Source organism: Spermophilus citellus, assembly GCF_964194105.1.
Source record: "Spermophilus citellus genome assembly, chromosome: X".
Classification (NCBI taxonomy): Eukaryota; Metazoa; Chordata; class Mammalia; order Rodentia; family Sciuridae; genus Spermophilus; species Spermophilus citellus.
The window spans coordinates 42,876,269-42,897,838 of NC_138190.1; the positions used below are offsets into that span (position 1 = coordinate 42,876,269).

Consider the following 21,570-nt stretch of genomic DNA (forward strand, 5'->3'; position numbering starts at 1 on the left):
AATCAATGAATGGGCCAAGAGCTGAACAGACACTTCTCAGAAGAAGACATACCATCAATCAACAAATATATGAAAAAATGTTCAACATCTCTAGCAATTAGAGAAATGCAAATAAAACTACTCTAAGATATCATTTCATCCCAGTCAGAATGGCAGCTATTAAGAATATAAACAACAGTAAGTGTTGGCAAGGATGTGGGGGAAAAGGCATACTCATACTTTGTTGGTGGGACTGCAAATTGGTGCAGCCATTCTGAAAAGCAGTTTCACTTTTTGTGGTTTCATTTACCCATGATCAACCATGGTCTGAAAATATTAAGTGGAAAATTCCAACAATAAATAATTCATAAGTTTTAAACAACTATTATATATTGAATTGCTTTATTATTCATCTCTTATTAGCCTAATTCATAAGTTAAACTTTATCATAAGTACATACACATAGGAAAGAACATAGTATCTACAGAATTCTTACTATTGAGGTTTTAGTCATCCAATGGGGATCTTGGAACATATCCTCCTCAATACAGGGGACTACTATAAAATTAATGGCTGTTCACAAACTTAAATGAGAAGATCCTTCCACTGAAGAAAGCCAAATATATCCCCCATATTTTATGACACTCATGGACTGGAAACCTGAATTTATAAAGTTTTATTGAACAATTTTAACCAATAGTGTTTGCACTAGCTATCTATTGCTATGCAACAAATTATTCCCAAAACTCAGCAACTGAAGACCTCTGGCACATTTTCTGAGAGCCAGAAGTGTCTTATCTAGTTGTTTCTGGTGCTAATTCTCAGGAGGTTGGCAGTCAGGATGTGGTTGGGACTGTGGACTCATCTGAAGACTTATTTGGGCAGGAGGGTCTGCCAACATAATTGTTGGCAGGAAGCTTGGGTTCTTCACCACCTGGGCCCATCCACAGCTGACTGACATGTCCTCACAAAACAGCATCTGGCTTCCCCCAGGGTAGGTGATCTAAGGATGGGCAAGAAAGAAACAACAATGCTTTTATCAAGTAGTCTTGTTAGTTTTCACATTGTCTCTTCATGAAATTCTAATTGTTGGAATTGACTTACTAAGGGGCTGAGGCTGTGGCTCAGAGGTAGAGTGCTTAAAGCGCCTTGCATGTGTGAGGCACTAGGTTCAATCCTCAGCACCACATAAAAAATAAATAAATCTATTGTGTCCATCTACAACTAAAAATATTTAAATAAATAAATATTTATTTATTTAAATAAAATTATTTAAATAAAAATATATATTAAAAAAATATATATAAAAGAATTGAGTTACTAAGTCTAGCTAACTCTCAAGGGGAGGGAAATGAAGCATAGTCTTATGAATGAAGAATGCTTTAGTTTGCATCTGTAAGGTCCCCCAAATTTTCATGTGTAAAAGCCTTGATCCTTAGCTTGGTGCTTTTGGAAGGTGGCAGAAACTTTAAAGGGGGTGGAGTGGGTAGGTCCTAATCCTGACACCAAGGCACACATCTATAATCCCAGCAACTCAGGAGGCTGAGGCAGGAGAATCACAAATTCAATGCCAGCATCAGCAACTTTGTGATACCCTCAGCAATTTAGTGAGACCCTGTCCCATATAAAAAATGAAAAAGGCTGGGGAATGTAGCTCAGTGACAGAGCATCTCTGGGTTCAACCCCCAGTACCAACCAAAAAAGGGGTGTCTAATGGGAGGTCTTCTGATCACTGGGGGCATGCCCTTGAAGGAGAGTGGGACCCTGTACCTTCTTGCTCTTTTCTCTCTCTCTCTCTCTCTCTCTCTCTCTCTTTTGTCCCAACCATGAGGTGAATGGTTTTATGATTTTGCCACACACTGTTGCCATGACATGCTGTCACAGGCCCAAAAAAGAACAGAACACATCAATCATAGACTAAAATCTCCAAACTGTGAGCCAAAATAAACCTTTTCAGTTTAAGGGCAAAGTACTTCAGCTATTTGTTATAGTAATGGAAAGCTGACTAACATAAAGGGATATCAAAGAATTTGCAGATGTATTATAAAAACATCACACTGGAGCTGCAGTTGTAGCTCAGTGGTAGAGCACTTGCCTAAGATGTGTGAGGCACTGGATTCAATTCTCAGCACCACATAAATAAGTAAAATAAAGGTCCATTGACAACTAAAAAAAAATATTTAAAAAAAAATCACACTAAGGCCGGGCATGGTGGCATACACCTGTTATCCCAGTAGCTTGGGAGGCTGAGACGGGAGGATTGAAAGTTCAAAGCCAGCCTCAGCAACAGTGAGGCTCTAAGCAACTCAGTGAGACCCTGTCTGTAAATAAAATTTAAAAAAAGGGCTAGGGATGTGGCTCAGTGGTCTAGTGCCCCTGAGTTCAGTCCCCAGTACCAAAACAAAACAAAACAAAACAAACATACTAATATATTACAGGTTAACTTTCATGATTTCTTACTGAAAGATGATACGGAAATGAATTTTTTTTCAGTGCTGGGATGGAACCCAGGGCCTTGCACATGCTAGATAAGTGCTTTACCAGTATGCTACACCATCCCTACCAGCTCCCTAGTATGATTTCTACCTAAGGCATAGGCAATTCAAATTGGACCTCCGCTCTATGTCCTAAACCTCAGAACACATGCTTTGGAGTACCTTCCACAAAATGGTCCCTTTTGGTAACTGACTGGTTGGAGCCACAAGTGCCACATGAGTAAGATGCCCTGAATCTGAACTGGGACACATTTGTCCCTGAACCCCATTTCTTCTTGTTGGAGGTGGTCTTGCCCTTTACCCTATGTGTAGGTCAGATGGAAGCCTTAGGAACTCTGTTATTTATACTTAGGTTTTCTCAAGCTCCATGGCCAGTAGTGGGAAAGTGACTTGGCAAGTAGATCACTCCTGCTGGCTGGTGTGGCATTTCTTTCACTAGATCCCATGAGATTGGGCCTCAGAGTGGTACTGATATGCTGATTTTGGGTGGCTCTTATTTAAGTCATCTACAAAACAATTTCAGAACTCTAGGCTATCAATAATCACTGTGAACCCTGGAGCTTGAGTTGCATGTGTAGGCCCATGCATCAGCTCTCACCCATCAGTATTCCAATTGAGGTGCCATCTCCAGTGTAGAGCATCCAAAAGTGTTAGGGGTAGTGGCAGATGCCTTTTTATTTTCTGTGTGTATCTGTGCCACTGTTATCCAGGGCAGTCATTCCCTCCAGAGGTTCTACATATGGTATCAGGCGTCCTTTGGGTCATAACTATGTTCTCCCAACAACTTTCAAGACTATTGCTCCATAACTCCTTAGAACCAATGTCCTCTCTCAGCTCCCATCAGTGTAATGATTCCCCAGGTCAGGCTAAAGCCATGCCAGACAAGAAATGTATATTCTTTGTACAAAGTGAGGACCATGGGCTCCTTGCCAATCCTCCCCACTGGTGGTGCTGTGTGTAAAGCAGTTGAACAGTCAACCTTGAAAGACATTTCATTTTAGGAATGCAGTGATTACTGTTTAAAGAGTTTAAAAGAAGACAGTTAGAAGATGTGCTGTTAAACGTTTTTGCTATAAAATTTCAGATGGTAAACTTACAACAACCAGAGAATTAAGTACTGTTCATATTTTTTGGCATACTCCAAAACTTCTGTGGTCTTTATTAACGAAGCACAGTAACACATTATGAGTCACTGGTGGCCACTTTCCATGGCAATCCGATGGATGATGAGTCACGCATAATAATGTAATCAGCAGTAAGCAATTTAAGGGGGCTGTGGATGTAGCTCCATGGTAAAGTACTTGTCTAGCATGGGCAAGGCCCTGGGTTCAATTCCCAGTACCTCAAAAAAAAGTAAAAATAATTTGAATAAATGGTACTCAAACCTGCAGAGGCAAGAAGATCTACATATCTACAATACAAACATTCTGAGAAGCAACAGTGTTCCTACCTTTTTGTGATAGGAGATATGAAGTTAGCCAGAAATAGCATATTTGACAATAAAGAACATAAATAAAGAACATGGAGCTGATCTTAGTGGCTCACACCAGCTACTTGGAGGCTGAGGCAGTAGGTTCACATATTTGAGGCCAGCCTGGGCAACTCAGAGAGACCCTGTCTCAAAATAAAACAAAATAAAATAAAAAGTTCTGGTGATAGAGCTCAGTGGTAGAGCACTTGCCTAGTATGTGTTAGGCCCTGGGTTCCCTGTACCACACACACCACATACACACACACACACACAAAAAAAAAAAAAAAGAAGGAGGAGGAGGAGGGGAGAAGGAGAAAGAAAGAAAAAAAGAAAAAAGGACATGGAAAATGGTTTTTCTATCTAGGTACAGTGGCACATGCCTGTAATCTCAGTGGCTCAGGAGGCTGGGGCCAGCCACAGAAATTTAGCAAGGCACTAAGCAACTCAGTGAGACCCTATCTCTAAATAAAATACAAAAATAGGGCTGGGGATGTGGCTCAGTGGTTGAGTACCCCTGAGTTCAATCCCAGGTACCCCCCTGCAAACAAGAAAGAAAATGGTTTTCCTGGACCTGAAAAGGGGGAGATGAAGCTTGAAAACTATGCAGGGTCTTCATGTGGCTGGAGTAGATGAGAAATATAAATATTTCTTCTCTACATATTGATCTAAATCTTTACCAATAAATCATAATATCTAACATGAACCTATGATATTATACTGTATTTTTACTTTAATTGTTTATATGGATGTAGGCCATATTTGTCTGAGGCCCCACATACTTTAGAGGCAGTGTGGTATGCAGCTTCTAAGATGGTCCCTTATTATCTCCATCTCCTGGTGTGTATACCCTTGCAGAATCCCATTCCTCTGAGTGTGGACTGGATTTAGTGACTTGCTTCTAATAGACTACGGCAGAAATGATGTGAGATATATATATATAAAAACTGGGGATTGAACTCTGAGGCACTTGACCACTGAGCCACATCCCTATTTTGTATTTTATTTAGAGACAGAGTCTCACTGAGTTGCTTAGTGCCTTGCCATTGCTGTAGCTGGCTTGGAAGTCATGATCCTCCTGCCTCAGCCTCCCCAGCTGCTGGGATTACAGGCGTGCCACTGCACCCAGCATGATGGGATATTTAATGGATTCATTTGACCTGACTATAGTCATCTTTAGTCATAACCACCATGACTGCCTCTGAATAACCGTGGTGACTTGTCCCTCATAGTTTCCCAGCATCCTATAAATAGACAAAACCATTAGAGTGTTATGTGTTGAAGCTTTATGATGGACACTGGCATTCAGCACCACAAAGGTTCCTGACCCAAATCACAGGAATCCACTGGTATTGCTGCCACTGTAACACATTTTTATTAGTAAGTGCTCAATAAATTGCACTCTGTACAATCTTTGATCAATATGCCTCTTTCTTTGGTTTCATGGCACTTGGGGCCAGTTTTCATACACTAAAACAGGACTATTCCAGAATAGATTATTAATACATAAAAGACTGAAGTTTCCACTTTAGATATGATCTCTTCCACTTGTTCTTTCTCTCCTTCCCTTTCTCCCTCCTTCTCAGATTGGAGTCCATCTATCATGTAAAGAAGTCCAGGATGGGGGCTGGGGATGTGGCTCAAGCGGTAGCACGCTCGCCTGGCATGCGTGCGGCCCGGGTTCGATCCTCAGCACCACATACCAACAAAGATGTTGTGTCCGCCGAGAACTAAAAAATAAATATTAAAAAAAAAAGTCCAGGATGTTAAAATGGTTACATGAAAAGGAGAGTCCTTAGGGCTGTGGTTGTAGCTCAGTTGCAGAGCACTTGCCTAGCATGTGTGAGACACTGGGTTTGAGTCTCAGCACCACATATTTATAAATAAATAAACAAACAAACAAACAAACAAATAAATAAATAAATAAATAAAATAAAAGTCCATTAAAAATATTTTAAAAGAGAAAAGAAAAAGAGGGTCCCTGGAGGCTGAAAGCCACATGGAGACCTGAAGTGCCCCTGCCAACAGCCAACACCAACCATCAGTCACATGAGTGGGACTTTTTGGAAGCAGAATCTTCCAACCCCAGTAACCTTCAAATGACTGCAGCCCCAGATGAAACCTGGTGAGAGACCCTAAGCCAAAGCTGCTCCTAGATTCCAAATCAAAAGAAAGAGTAAGATAAAATGTTTCTGGTTTTAAGTGATTAAAAAAATTTTTAGACAAAATGTCACAAAGGATATTGATCAAGCTTATTTTCAAAGAAGCCAGTGAATGTCACCTCTGATTTATAAAAGTAGATAAACAAAATTTTTATAGAGGAAATATCTCGGTATATAATATATAATAACACTGATACATAGTACACATAATATGCCAAGAATATCAGTTGGGCTGGGGTGTCAGTGGTCAAGCACTTGCCTAGCATGATTTTTTCTAAGTGTCCTGGTGAAATCTCAAAGAGAGTTCTAGGCACTCTAGGCACAGAAGAGATCCTAAAACATCAATCTAATTTATTTTTTTCAATATTTAGGTGTGATTTGGGTAAGGCAAAAATCAAAAACTTCATCTCAGGAGATTTGGACACTTCATTAAAACAGGATCATAGGTGCCTGAGATATAGTATCAGTTTCCTATTTAACCAAAGGACAATAAAACATATAAAAATAAACATAGAAAATAACATGATTAGGACTGGTGCTGTGGCTGTAGAGCACTTGCCTAGCATTTGCAAAGCCTTGGGTTTCATCTGTACCATGCATGAATGCACATGCACACGTGTGTGTGCGCGCGCACACACACACACACAAAGAAAACAAAAGAAAAGAAAATGCAACATAATTCTAAAAAACTTACTTGAGAAAATTGTGTTCTTCTGATGTGATTCTGCAATCTGTATACAGGGTAAAAATGGGAGTTCATAACCCACTTGAATCAAATGTATGAAATATGATATGTCAAGAGCTTTGTAATGTTTTGAACGACCAATAAAAAAAAAGAAAATTGTGTTCTTCATATTTTTCTCCAAAATCAAGGATATCATAAAGCCAGTATAAAGTACAAAATTGGGGCTGGGATAAAACTAAAGTGGTGGAATACATGCTTAGCATGTATGAGGCCCTGGGTTTGAACCCCAACACCAAAAATTATAACGACAAAGCATGGAAAACTACTCCAGTTAGACACAGAGTCTTTGCTCTCTAGGCAGATTAAACAGAAAGTAAGTAATAAACATTCATGTTTTTATTCTTTTTATTGGATGGGAGTGCTGAGGATTGAACTTAGGGGCAATTTGCCATGGAGCTACATCCTCAGCCCTTTTTTATCATTTTATTTTATTTATTTTTTGGTACTGGGGATTTAACCTAGAGGTGCTTACTACTGCGCTACATTCCCTTTTTAATTTTTATTTTGACACAGGCTGTCAATAAGTTGCTGAGGGCCTTGCTACGTTAATGAGGCTGGCCTTGAACTTGTGATCCTCCTGTCTCAGCCTTCCAAATTGCTGGGATGACAAGTGTGTACCACCCCATCCAGCTCCATTTTTAATTTTGAGGCAGGGTCTTACTAAATTGCCAAAGCTGGCCTTGAACTTGCAATCCTCCTGCCTCAACCTCCTGAGTTGCTGGGGTACAGGCTTGCACCACTGCATCTAGCTAACCATTCATGATTTAAGCAAAGACAATAATAGTAAACCAAGAGGATCAGCAAATAGGTCCATTAAAATTAAGTAAACTTCTCTCAGATGTGAACACATTGTGTAGGCTCCTCCAAGACTCGGGCATTATAAACCAAGGCAAATCAATCTCACTTCTCAAAGCTTCATTTTTCATTGTTCTTTTTCATATTCTAAAATGGACTGACACTTTACTTAAGAACAGAAGTCAGGAGCACATAATGTCAGAGCTAATTTCATAGGAGTTCCCAACTGAACCAGGTATGGTGGTGTGCATCTGTAGTCCTAGTTATTTGGAAGGATTTTTGTTGTTGTTGTTGTTGTTGTTGTTGTTGTTTTGATTGAATACAGGATGCTCTGTGACTGAGCTATATCCCCAGCCTTTTTTATTTTATTTTAAGACAGAGTGCCTATGTTCCCCAGGCTGGCCCCAAGCTTGCAATTCTCCTGCCTCAGCCTCCTGAGTAGCTGGGATTATAGGTCTGCACCACTACATCCCACAGTGCTTATTAGTCTTTATTAATAATCATAAAGAGATTCTTTCATTTAATAATCATTACAAAATAATTTGTGGATGCCCTCCAAAGATAGGAAAGCATGGCCAGGCATGGTGGCACACACAAGTGGCTCAGGAGGCTGAGGCAGGAGGACCATGAATTCAAAGCCAGCCTCAGCAACTTAATGAGGACCTAAGGAACTCTACGTAAAATGCAAAAAAATGGCTGGGGATGTGGCTCTGTGGTTAAGCACCCTACATTTAATCCCCAATCCACAAAAAATCAATAACTTGCCTATAAACACATCAAAAATAAAAATATTACAGAGCAGACAGAATGGCCTAGGCCTACCTGTTTATTTGACTTCATTTGACCCATGTGAGGAGGAGCAGGGAGATATGCAGTAAAAATTCTTTTTCTTGACTGCCACTAGCATAGCCCTTCTAAATCTCCACATTTATTTCTGTATTCCTGCTCAAGAACCCACTGTGGCTCCCTCCTTCTGGTTCTCATGTAGATCCAGGTGACAGATGATACCAAGCTGTCATCTATTTGCATATGTATTGAGGCCAAGGTGTTCACTGTGTGTCACATTCATGACAAGCAAGGCCAGTGGTCACTGCTACTCTTAGTCTGTGTCACTAGGTAGATGTTACAAGATCATGGAGAATGTCAACTCCCTGTGGGTAATGATTTTATCTATTTTGTCCATTCTTACACCCCGGCACAGTGCCTGGAAAATGTAGCAACTCAGTCAACGTATATCAGAAAAAAATAGTTAATTTATTTCCCAACCCTCAAATGAGTCTTAAGGGCACTGAGGCATAGAATAGTGAAGTGACTAGTCCAGGAGCATGTGGTGTAGTAATGGGAAAAATTGAGATTTTTTACCTAGGTCCCCATTAAGTACCCAGTGGCTATCCATTTCTTTTCTCATCCCCTCTCCCCACGACTTTCCTGGCAATGATAGAGAAGGACACACACTACCCAGACCTCTTTTCAAGGGCCCATTGCACAGCTGCAGGGAATATAGCATGCAGGCAGCCTCCAACTGTCAGTGCCATCAAGGTCTTCTCCAGCTGCAGAGTCAAGCGCACCCCCCTGTGATTGTGCCCTTCCTGGGAATATAGTCTCCTTCAAACAGGAGGCATCTGCTGTGCCATCCCTGTCCCAGAGATCTCCACTGGGTTGGCCAAGTGTTTGTGTGGCCTGTGTCGCCCTTCAGCTTTCCCTCTGTCCAATCCTGCCTCCTCCTGCTTCCCTTTGCAGGAATTGATCCCTAATAAAGTCGTTGTATTCCAAACTCCATCTCAAATTCTACTTCCAGAAAACCTATCCAATGACTGTCCAGCAAAGTCCCAATAAAGTGCCCCAGTGAAATATTGGACCTAACATTGCATTCACCAAGAATGATGCCAGTTTGGGGGAAGCAGAGTAGTGGAATGGCTACCTTGCTTCTCAGCTGAATATTAGAATAGTTGAGTCAATAAAGCTTACCTGAGAAAATTGGAGGGGTGTAACGTGAAATATAAAATGCAGGAATTGACCTTAGGGAATGTCACGGGCTCTCTTTTCTATAAAGCTGAACCCCGCTCTCCTTCTTTGCTCTTTGGTGCCATGTTCCCAACTGCTTTCCTCTGCCACGGTCTTCCACTATGATGTTCATCCTCACTTGGGTCCCAAAGAATGGAGTCAGCCGTCTATGGACTAAGACCTCTGAAACCACAAGCCACAAAATAAACTTTTCCTTCTCTAAAACTGATCCCAGAACAACCAGGCAAGTAAGATAAAGCAAGAAAACCCAGGACTGGCTTTTATTCAGAATACTTTTGGGCCAGGGCAGTGGCACACACCTGTACTCTTAGCTTCTTGGGGGGCTGGGGCAGGACGATTGCAATTAGAAGGCCACCCTTGGCAACTCAGCAAGAACCTGTCTCAAAATGAAAATAAAATAAAAAGGGTCGGGGATGTAGCTCAGAGATAAAGCACTGAGTATCCAGTACCACACATACACACACACACACACACACACACACACACACACACACAAATACACACAAAATTATTGTCAGAATTTAAATTACATCTTGTTGGGCTGGGGATGTGGCTCAAGCGGTAGCGCGCTCGCCTGGCATGCGTGCGGCCCGGGTTCGATCCTCAGCACCACATACCAACAAAGATGTTGTGTCCGCCGAGAATTAAAAAATAAAATAAATATTAAAAATTCTCTCTCTCTCTCTCTCTCTCTCTCTCTCTCTCTCTCTCTCTCTCTCTCCTCTCTCACTCTCTCTTTAAAAAAAAAATAAATTACATCTTGTTTGATGTTTTCAGTATTTTAAATACTTCCTTGATGTTTCCTTAGTATGGAATTATTTCTCATTCTTTTCAAGTGATTTGGAAATTCTACCCCTGTTTTGTGTGTGTCTGTTTTTCATGGTACTGGGGAGTGAACCCAGGACCTCACATATGCTAAGCAAGCACTCTACTACCAAGCTACATCCCAAGCCCTTTTTATTTTGAGACAGGTCTTACTAAGTGGCCCAAGCTAGCTTTAAGCTACCTCCTGCCTCAGCTTCCCAAGTAGCTGGGATTACAGGTGTGTGCTACCAAGGTCTGGCTTTTATCTTTGCTTTTAATTCAATTTGTGGTTACCTTATGGGTTTTGTTTGTTTTGGTATTGAAGTGCTGAGGGTTAAACCAAGGGCTTTGCACATGCTAGGTGAGTGCTCTTCTCCTGAGTTACATTCCCAGCCCCACCTTTGGGCATTTTTTTTTTTTTTGTGGTGCTGGGGATTGAACCCAGGGACTTGTGCATGCCAAGCAAGCACTCTACCAACTGAGCTATGTCCCCAGCCCCCAGGCCTTTTTTATTAATTGTTGATGGACATTTATTTTATTTATTTATATGCAGTGCTGAAAATCGAACCCAGTGTCTCACACATGCTAGGCAAGTATTGTACTGCTGAGCTTTGCTCCAGCCTCCACCTTAAGGTTTTTTTAAAAAATTGAGCCTACCTACATTTATGTAATTATCAGCAGCAGAATTAAAGAATATCTATCCATTTCTTCTCTCTTTTGGGAATGGAGTGTGAACTCTCCTTGGGTCACACAGATGGATTTTCATGCTATGAGAATCACACTTGGAAGTAACAGAATGGAAAGTAGACCCCCAAGAGTCACACAGCCTATAGTTTGGAAATGCAGGGGCCAGACAGACTGGGTCTAGATACTCCTGATGTCATACTAACTGTGATATGAACACTTCTGGGGTCCCAGCCTGAAGTATGGACACTTATAGAACCACACAGAGTAGGGAGTCAACAGTCTTCTGGTAACCAAGACTAGAATGTGGACACTCCTGGTTACATGTGCACTGGGGTACGACCTTTCTGGGTCATACACACTGGGGTATGATAACTTCTTGGGTCACACAGAGCAGGATGTGGAGACTCCTGGGGTCACCTAGAGTCAGGTATAGATAATAGGGACACATCCTAGTCTGTGTCTCCACTAGAATCCACATTTATTTCTGAGAACACCCCATTATATCCTGACTATAGTCTATTTCCCTAGAAGTGGCTACTTTGAAGTCCTTACAAGTTCAATAGTTTTCATTTCCTATACTTAAAATTAGAACAAAATGCTACTAATGCTGTAATATTTACCATAAACTTAGGTTTGAAATCTTATCAAAGAGGCATGGCTATTGAAAGACTTAACAGTGGCCCACATTCATGATCAGAAAATAGTATATGGTGGATAAAGAAAATATGGTACACAATGGGATATTACTCAGCTACAAAGAATGAAATTATGGCATTTGACAGTAAATGAATGGAACTGGAGACTATCATGCTAAATGAAATAAGCTAATCCCCCCAAAAACAAAGGCCAATGTTCTCTCTGATATGCAGATGCTAACACACAATAAGGGGTGGGGAGAGGGAAGAACAGAAGTTCATTGGAGTAGACAAAGGGGAATGAAGGGAAGGAAGGGAGGATGGGAATAGGAAAGAAAGTAGAGTGAAGTGGACTTAACTTTCCTATGTTCATATATGAATACATGACCAGTGTAACTCCATATCATGTACAACCACAAGAATGGAAAGTTGTACTCCATACTCCATGTATGTATATGTCAAAATATACTCTACTGCCATATATATCTAAAAAGAACAAAAAATGAAAATAGGGCATGGATGGTGAACTAGTTAACCTATGCCAGGGTGAGTGAATGAGAGCTCTAAAACAGGAGAGTATTGATGGCAACCTCACTAATCAAAGCCCTGTTTAAGCTCAAGTCAGAGGGGCATTAAGAGTGGTGGCCCTTGGGGCTGGAGGTGTGGCTCAAGCAGTAGCGCGCTCGCCTGGCATGAGTGCGGCCCGGGTTCGATCCTCAGCACCACATACCAACAAAGATGTTGTGTCCGCCGCGAACTAAAAAATAAATATTAAAAAATTCTCTCTCTCTCTCTCTCTCTCCCCTCTCACTCTCTCTTTAAAAAAAAAAAAAGAGTGGTGGCCTTGGGTTGGAGTTGTGGCTTGGTGGTAAAGCACCTGCCTAGCATGTGTGAGGCCCTGGGTTCAATTCTCAGCACCACATAAATAAATAATACAACTAAAAATATTTTTTAAAAAAGAGTGGTGTCCTTATCAGAGGCCAGGGCTGAGGCAACACTATCAGGGGAAAGTTGATAGCGAAAAAATGAACAGAGATCACGGTTACAGTTCAGATAAGAGGGGCATTAATGAGATAAAAATTAATACACACAGTTCAATAAGAGACCAGAAAATCACTGATCATGGAATAAAGAGGGACAGATATGAGGTCAGATAGGAGGAACCAATAATTTTAATTAACAATTATTCTATTTGATTATACAGATGGAGGTGTGAGTGCAGATAGAATAATCAACAAATCCTTGAATTCAGACTTGAGGGATATGAATGGTGTAGTAGTTAACAGAGGCCCTAGTTTAGGGTGAGACCAGAAAAAAAGAGATGAGGACAACTAAATGAATACCTGAGTTTGAGGTCAGTCAAGAAGGGAACAGATTATGGAATATTTAACAGAACCTGGGGAAGTTCAGACTCTGGTGTTGGAAGCAATAACAACGGAACAAGTTCAACAGCAGATCCTCAAAGCACTGGTGATGGAGCATCAGAGGATTCAGTTCAGGGCTAAACCAGAGGGAACTGATGGAGGTATATTTAACAAGAACTGAGTTTGAAGATAAGCCTGGAGCAGAAAGATTTTGCAAGAGTTAATTGACTGTGCTAGGAAATATTTTTGATTATGGAAGAGTAAGCATTTAAGTCCTGGCTAAAAATTGGACTGACTAAACCAGATGTGGTGGCTCATGCCTGTAATCCCAGCAACTCAGGAGGCTGAGGTAGGCAAATTCCAATTTAGAGGCCTACCTAAGCAACTTAGTGAGAACCTGACTCAAAATTTAAAAGAAAATTAAGAAGGGCTGGTGATGTTGTTTAGTGGCAGAGAAACCCTGAATTCAATCCCCAGAACCAAAAAAAAAAAAAAAAAAATTTAAATGTAAAAAAAAGAAAAGAAAGAAAAAGAATCAGACCAGAAAGTAAGGAGTAAGGACAGTGGAAGAGCATTCATTAAGAACCAGGATGAGAGGCTGGGGATGTGGCTCAAGCAGTAACACGTTCGCCTGGCATGCGTGGGGCGCTGGGTTCGATCCTCAGCACCACATACAAATAAAATAAAGATGTTGTGTCCACCGAAAACTGAAAAATAAATATTAAAAAATTCTCTCTCTCTCTCTCTCAAAAAAAAAAAAAGAATCAGGATGATGGGCTGGGATTGTGGCTCAGCAGTAGAGCACTCGCCTAGCATGGGCAGGACTCAGGTTCAATCCTCAGCACCACATAAAAATAAAGGCATTGTGTTGTGTCCATCTACACCTAAAAAAATAAATGTTTTTTTTAAAAAAATAGTTAAAAAAAAGAACCAGGATGACATTGAAGGTGAAATAACTTTGAAAGGGAATCTCAGTTTGAAAACAGGCAAGAAGGTCATTGATGCTGTAGTGGTTAATAGTGAACCACACTTGAGGTCAGACTAATGGAGCACTGATGGTTTAACAGTTAAAATGGTCTGTTCAAAGTAAGACCTGAGGGGACTAAAGGTTGAATAGTTAAAAAGAACCCCAAGTGTGATCAGTGTGGCATTCTTTATATATATATATATATATATATATATATATATATATATATATATATAAAATTTTTTTTTAGTTGGACACAATACCTTTATTTATTTATTTATTTTATGTGGTGCTGAGGATCGAACCCAGGGCCTCTAACATGCTAGGCGAGCACTCTACTGCTGAGCCACAAGCCCAGCCCACCCTGTGCGGCATTCTTGAGTGAAAAATTAATAGAGATCTGGGTTTGATTTGCAACCAGAAGGGCCTTTAAACTAGATTATCAAATTAAGGCCTGATTTCAAGGCCATGTCAGAAGAGCAGGGATGATTTAATGGTAAACAGACATTTGTTTTTTAAGGTAGACTAGGATACTAGTGGTGGATTTGGTAACAGAAGAGGTCAAAACAGAGAGGTGGGGATAGTTCAAAATAAGAACAGAGGACTTGATGTTAGAAGTTAAAAGAAGTTGCAATTCAGGGTCAGACCAGAGGGCCAATAATGGTGGAATAGTTTAGAGAAGCCTAGGTTTGAGGTTGGGGCAGAGGGTACCAGGGGTGGAATAGCCAACCAAAGCCCTGGGTTTTTGATGAATGAAGGGCCTGTCATGCTGGTTTAGTTAAGAGCTGTCCATGTGAAAATTCAGATCAAGGGTGGAGGGGTTGATAGAGACAAAGCTAATAGACTCTGGGTTCAAAATTAGACCAGAGATGCCTTCATGGTTTTAGAGTTCAGAAAGATCCAGCTAAAGCAGAGGCCCAATTGGTGCTAGGATATTAACCAGAAGCCCAGGCTGAAGGTCAGAAAAAAGAATTGTCTGCCAGAATTTCAGTTTTAGAGGAGGCCAGAGGGGTTCTAATGGTGGAATAGTTTGCAGAAGTTCAGGTTCAAGGTCAGAACGGGGGGGAAATGACCATGGCATAGTTAATAAGCACACAGGCCAGCCCATAGGGAATTGATACTGCAAGTGTAACCAGCGCCCAAGGTTCAATATCAGATCAAGGCAGATGTTATAGAGGAATAATAAATAAAGGCCAGGGTTTGAGGCAAGATCAGAGGGTATAAATAGTGGACTAGTTTACTGAGGTCAAGGCCCGAAGAGCACAGAGTGCAGAAAAGTTTTTTTTTTTCTTTCTTCTTCTTCTTTTTTTTTTTTTTTTTGCATTGCTGGGGAATGAATTCAGGACTTGGCACCTGCTAGGCAAGCCCTCGACCACTGAGCTACATTCCAAGCCTAACGGTGGAAAAGTTAACAGAGGCTCAAATTCAGGTATCAGACCTGAGGAGCACTTACCATGAATTCACTGAGGACTGGATTCAAGGGTCTGGCAAAAAGCCCCCCATACTGGCAATGGAAACCAGGGGTTCTCTATCACTGGGCTACACCCTATCCTTTTTTGAGACATGATCTTGCTAAGTTGCCCAGGCTGACCTTGAACTTGAGGTCCTCCTGCCTCAGTCTCTTGAGTAGCTGGGATTGCGAAGCATGCATCACCATGCCTGGATGGCAAAGAGTTATTGATGGTGGAATCATAAATAGAGTCCCAAACTGGAGTTTAGAGTTTTAAACTCTGACAGAAGAGTTTTTAAAAAACTCAGGTTTAAAATAAAATTAGGGTGGCTCAGAGGTAGAGCGCTTGCCTAGCATGCATGGGGCACTGGGTTCAATCCTCAGAACCACATAAAAATAAAGATATTGTGTCCACCTACAACTAAAAAATAAATGTTTAAAGTGAAATTAGGGGTTTTGATGCTGGAAGCATTGCCAGGCATGGAGGCATAGGACTGTAATCTCAGCAACTCAGGAGGCTGAGGCAGGATGATCACAAGTTCAAGGCCATTCTCAGCAACTTAGTGAGACCCTCACAAAACAAAAATTAAAAAAGGCAGGGAAGTCACTTAGTGGTACAGGATCCCTGGATTCAATCCCCAATGCCAAAAAAATAAAATAAAAGATGGTGGGAGCATTAATAGAGGCCCAGGTTTAAGCAGAGGCCAGATGGACACTCATGGTGGTAGTCTTTAAAATACCTGGGTTTGAGGTCATAATAGATAGGTATCAGTTGAGGAAACATTAAGAAATGCCCAAAGGCCTGGCATGGTGATGCATGCCTGTAACACCAGCAACTTTGGAGGCTGAGGCAGGAGGATCTAAAGTTCAAAGCCAGCCTCAACAACTTAGTGAAACTCTAAGAAACTTAGTGAGATCCTGTCTCAAAATAAAATATAAAGGGTATGTGATTCAGTGGTTAATTGCCCCTGGGTTCAATCCCTGGTACAAACAAACAATCACCAAAAATGAATAAAAAGGGCTGGGGATGTGGCTCAGTGGCTAAGCACCTCTGAGTTCAATTCCTGGTACAGAAAGAAAAAAAGGAAGAAAAGAAATGGAAGAATGGAGGGAAGGAAGTGGGGGGCAGAGAGATAGAAAGGAGGGAAGGAGGGAGGGAGGGAGGGAAGGAAGGGAGGGAGGGAGGGAGGGAGGGAGGGAGGGAAAAGAAATGCCCAGAGGCTGGGGATGTAGCTCAGTAGTAAAGAGCTTGCTTAGCATGTGATGTGCAATGTTCAGGGTTTGATTCTCCAGCACGACAAACACAAATGCCCAGATTTTAGGTCAAAAGAGTGATGTTAGAATAGTTAAGAGGCCTGGGCTTAATTGTGGATGACACGGGTTATTAATGGTCCAAGTGTTAATATAGAGGTGTTGATAGAATTGACACCATAAGAGAACTGACAATGAAATAACTAATAGAGCCTCAGATTCAAAGTCAGGATTGAGGATCCTCAGAGCAAAAGGATATTGCTCACAAAATAACTAACAGAGGCCTAAGTTCGAGGTCAGTTCAGAGGACAGTTGCTAGTGGAATATCATATAGAAGCCCTGTTTTGAGACTTGACCAGTGGTAATTGACTAGCTGGATAATAATTAATAAAAGCCCACCTTCAGGCTCATACCAGAGAGGATCTTGATGGTTAAGTAGTTAAACACACCAGTTCAAAGTCAGACAAGGGGCATGGACAAGTTAATGGAGGCATGGCTGTAAGGGAATAGGAGAGTAGCATTGATGGTGGAATGGTTAACAGAGCTCCAGATCTAATGTCAAATCAGAGGTACAGTGATTATGGACAAGTTAACAGAGGCCCAAGTTTGACCAATAATATTATTTTTTTATTCTTTATTATTTGTCCAGTATTTATTTCCCCTTAGATTTTCAGTCAAGAAAAGTATCAACAAGATGAATTTAAAGTAAAATGTCAAGTCTGCCACCTCAAAAATTTCACAAGGAGGAAACCCCCAAAATCATGCACAACAATCATGACCAATCATCCTGAATCCAGATTCAATAAAACATGAAGAGTGTGAAGAAAAGAAGTTAAGAAAACTGATTCTCCATAATTATCTTGCCATCTAGAGACCTTGGCTAAAACTGAGTATCTATTTAGTGTTGCATACAGTGCAGGAAAGAGTGAACATGGCAGATCTGAACCGCTATCCTTGGAAAGGCCTGCTTCAAGGCTGGTTCTGACTGCTGTCTGGAACTTACATTTCAGTATTCCCACCACTCTCTAAAAGGTAAGGATGGCTCGCTATGCCTCAACTATTTGCACAAGGAATGCGGTTCATGCTGAGCACCTGCTTTCCTTCTGGGAGTCGAATTTGGATAAGGGGCAGTGTGATAGGCAGGGGGGTCTCTGTGACCAGCCACCCCAAAAACCCTGGCCCCTGTGTCTCTGATGAGCTTCCATGGTTGGCAACATTTCACATGTTGTCACAACCCCATTACTAGGAGAACTGAGCACATCCTGTGAGTCAACTGGGAGAACAGAGCACATCCTATGAGTCAACTGGGAGAGGACCCTTGGGAACTTGTGCTTAGTCTCCCCAAAACTTGGCCCTGTGAACCATATCTCTTTGCTAATGTTGCTCTGTATTTTTTTTTTCTGTAATAAAAAGTATTCGTGAATACAACCATACGCTGGGTCTTATGAGTCCTCCTAGCATATTAACTGAGCTTGCCTCTGGTATTAGGGACAATGATACACACATGTACATGAGTGTCTCAGCTCCTTGATATCCCTACCTTATCACTATTTACCTAAGGTCTGTCAGATGAAAGTTATCAGAAATCTTTTTGTCAAATATCAGTAGATTGAACAGATTATTTTCCTCTCCCAACCAGACTGGGGTTAGTTCTGGTGTTAGTTCTGGAGCTCAGCAATGGTGGGCCACCAGATTGGAGTCTCTGACTCTGTTGACTGTCCCTGAGGTCCCAAGATATTAACCACAGTTCAAATTGTCATATATGTGGCAGCATACAGAGCCAAAGGGAAGGAAATACCTGGAGCAAGAGCCTCTTTGACATTTCCTGGTCACTCTGATCATTAACAAGGGTTTTAGGTTATTTGTCCCCCTGTCAAAATCCAAGTGATCTCTCCTTACTCAGGGTTCCTTATGGAACATCACTTTTTGGTCTCTGAGCTGTTCTAGGGCAAACCCTGGGCCCTGGGTGGGCATGGGAGGAGAAAGGAGTGGTCTGGGAGATTTCCCATTGCCTCCATCCCACAGCAGGAGCCCCAAGCTATCTCAGGGTCCATAGTTATCTCTGCACCAGCTGGGTGATCCAAGAAGTCAACATCTCTACTCCCTGCTTGTGAGAAACAGCCCGGTGCAAAAGTATGGGGCCCACTCAGGCAGGGGCTACCATGTTGGAAGGTTTGCAGAGTCTCAGCGCCCTGGAGGACCCGGCCGGGTCCTATAGCCTAATATGATGAACTCTCTAGGATAGAACCCAGCATTTTCTACTCAACTCCTCCACTGTCACCAGATAATGTTCCTCCTTTGCTTAAAACGGGCAACTTCTCCTTCACTCAGGAAAAAGGCCAAAGGTCTTCATCATGGCCCATGAACCCCTACAAGCACCTGGCCTGTTTGACCTCATCTACTCTCACACTCTAGCCTATACAGTGATCCTTCAGGCACATTTTACCCTCCAGTGCCTTTGTGCTGGATTTTTTCTTTGAGAATATTCTCTATCACATTATGGCTCCCCCTCATTTCATTCAGGACTGATACCATCAAGAATGTCTTCCCTAATGACATCACCAAAAAGACTGCAACCCCAACTCCTAGATTATCTCCCTTCCTTGCTTTATTTTTCTTCACATCTTTAGCTGACTTATTACACATAGATGCTTCCTGATTTACAACAGAGTTATATCCTGATACATATATCGTAAGTTGAAAATACCGTACGTTGAAAATACACTTAATACACCTAACCTACCACATATCCTACCTTAGCCTAGCCTACCTTAAATGTGCTCAGACCACTTATATTAGCCTACAGTTGGGCAAATTCATCAAACACGAAGCCCACGTTATAATAAAGTACTGACTACTCATGTTACTTACTGAACACTGTACTGAAAGTGAAAAAAACAGACTGATTGTATGGGTATGCCTTTGTACCATCATAGAGTTTAGAAGTAGTAAAGTGGAAAGATCGTTAGTTGAACCATCATAAGTTGGGGACTGGCCATGCTTTTGTCTATTGTGTGCTTGCCTCCATTAGGATACAGGGCCATGAGGACATGGATTTCTGTCAGTTTAGGTCACAGCTGTATCCTCAGGGCCTAGAACAGTTCCTGGCACACAGCTGGTGCTCAATACTGTTGAACGCATGACTGTAAAAGGCTGATACAGCAGACATTCAGTAAGTGCTTGTTGAATGAAAGAACACAACACTGCATGAATAATTGTACCCCCTTCCACCATGGGTCCCAGAGCTGCCCACTCCCCCATGCCGCCCCCTGGCAGACCTGGGAGCTGGCCCTCAGCACAACCACAGAAACTTTATTTACAATGCAAGACCAGGGTAGGAGGTGGGGGTTGGTGGACAGCACAGGGCTTGCAGGACCCTACTTTTGCTCCCGTCTCCAGACGATGACCATGCCGCTGGCATCACTGGAGGCCAGCAGGCTCTCGTCGCAGTTGAAGCTGACGTCAAGCACAGGCGCACTGTGGCCCTGCAGCTTGTTGACAGCAGCCTTGGCTGCTCGCTCCACATCAAAGAAGTGCACGCACATGTCCTCACTGCCTGTCACTGTCCAGGTGAGAGGGAGAAGCCATCAGGATGACTAGGGTGCTGCGGGTATGAAGGCCCTAAGGTATCTGAGTTGTGAAGACCCAGCATGGCTTGTGGAGGTTTGAAAAGGGGGACCATTCCTAGATGGAAGGTCATCTGACAATTTGGGTTCTACGTGTATAAGGTAAGATTTCTGGGCTGTTTGGGAGCCTGTGTCTCAGGCTAGAAAGCTTCTGGGCTATTTGGTGGTCTGTGTTGAAAGTTTTTGGAGCTGTGAGTTCCTGTGTGAGGCTGACAGGACATAAGAGGACAAGAAGCCCAGGAAGTCATGGCATTAGGGTGTTGTAATGTCTGAACCAGGACAGTAGCAGACCTGGTATCTATTCCTCCCTAGCCACCCAGGCCCCCTGCCCCTCTGGGACTCACCCACACAGGCCCCCTGGCGGAAGGACATGAGGGGACAGAAGATGCTGCGCACAGGGTGTGAGCTCTGCTCAATGGGAAAGCTTCTCTTCAGCTGCAGGGTCCCCTCGTTGTCCACCACCCTGAGGAGAGGATGACAAAGCAGGTCGGGACATAGTCTTTGATCCGGGAGGGGGCCAGCAACAGGCCAGTCTTGTGTCCCCACCTCCACACCTGAGTTCTTTTTAAGGTTCATGAAATCGATTTTTCTTTTTTAGAAGAAGTCTTACTATGTTGCCCAGGCTGGCCCTGAATTCCTAGGCTCAAGCTCTTGCCTCAGTCTCCTAAATACCTGGCATGACAGGCATGTGACACTATGCCTGGCATGAAATCCAGTGTTAAGAGGATAGCATACACCTGTAAGTACAGCTGCTGTGTGTTTTCATGAGGGTTCAGAAACCGTATCAGTAGACACAAACGGGAGCCTCTAGGGTTTTGTCAACTAGTTTTTCATTAAGCATCTCTAAAAGATCTGGTGTCAAGACAGGCACAGAGAAAGGAAGTGGCTGTACAAATCTCAGTCTGTCCACCATGTGGAAAACTAAAGTTACTAAAGAGAATGAGGTACAGCTACTATGGGTAACCTGGGGATGAGATTCCATAAGACATCTTCTGGGGATAAACTTGAGATGTAAACAAGATGTGGGGGTTGGGGGGGAGAATTTCTGTAAAACAATGATCTTCCTTCAACATGTGGGACTTGAGGGCAGAGAACACATGTGGAAAGATGCCTATTG

The 21,570-nt window shown here is 42.2% G+C and overlaps 1 protein-coding gene across 13 annotated transcripts in view; it reads right to left on the reverse strand.

Moving 5' to 3' along the window:
• The window catches only part of WDR13 (WD repeat domain 13), a 66,341-nt gene that overhangs the window by 38,019 nt on the left and 6,752 nt on the right, over positions 1–21,570 (reverse strand). For 6 of the 13 annotated variants that reach the window (XM_081276938.1, XM_081276934.1, XM_081276937.1 and 3 more), the window contains 4 exons: positions 20,798–20,916; positions 20,209–20,389; positions 9,969–10,045; positions 9,659–9,831 (listed from right to left, as the gene is read on the reverse strand). In XM_081276938.1, coding sequence (XP_081133064.1) covers positions 9,674–9,831; positions 9,969–10,045; positions 20,209–20,389; positions 20,798–20,916 — 535 coding nt within the window. In that variant the 3' untranslated portion in view covers positions 9,659–9,673. Of the gene's footprint in view, positions 1–362; positions 983–5,509; positions 5,673–6,798; positions 6,836–9,658; positions 9,832–9,968; positions 10,046–20,039; positions 20,390–20,797; positions 20,917–21,570 lie in introns of those variants that run through there. The other 7 variants (XM_081276936.1, XM_081276943.1, XM_081276940.1 and 4 more) reach the window with 6 other exon arrangements.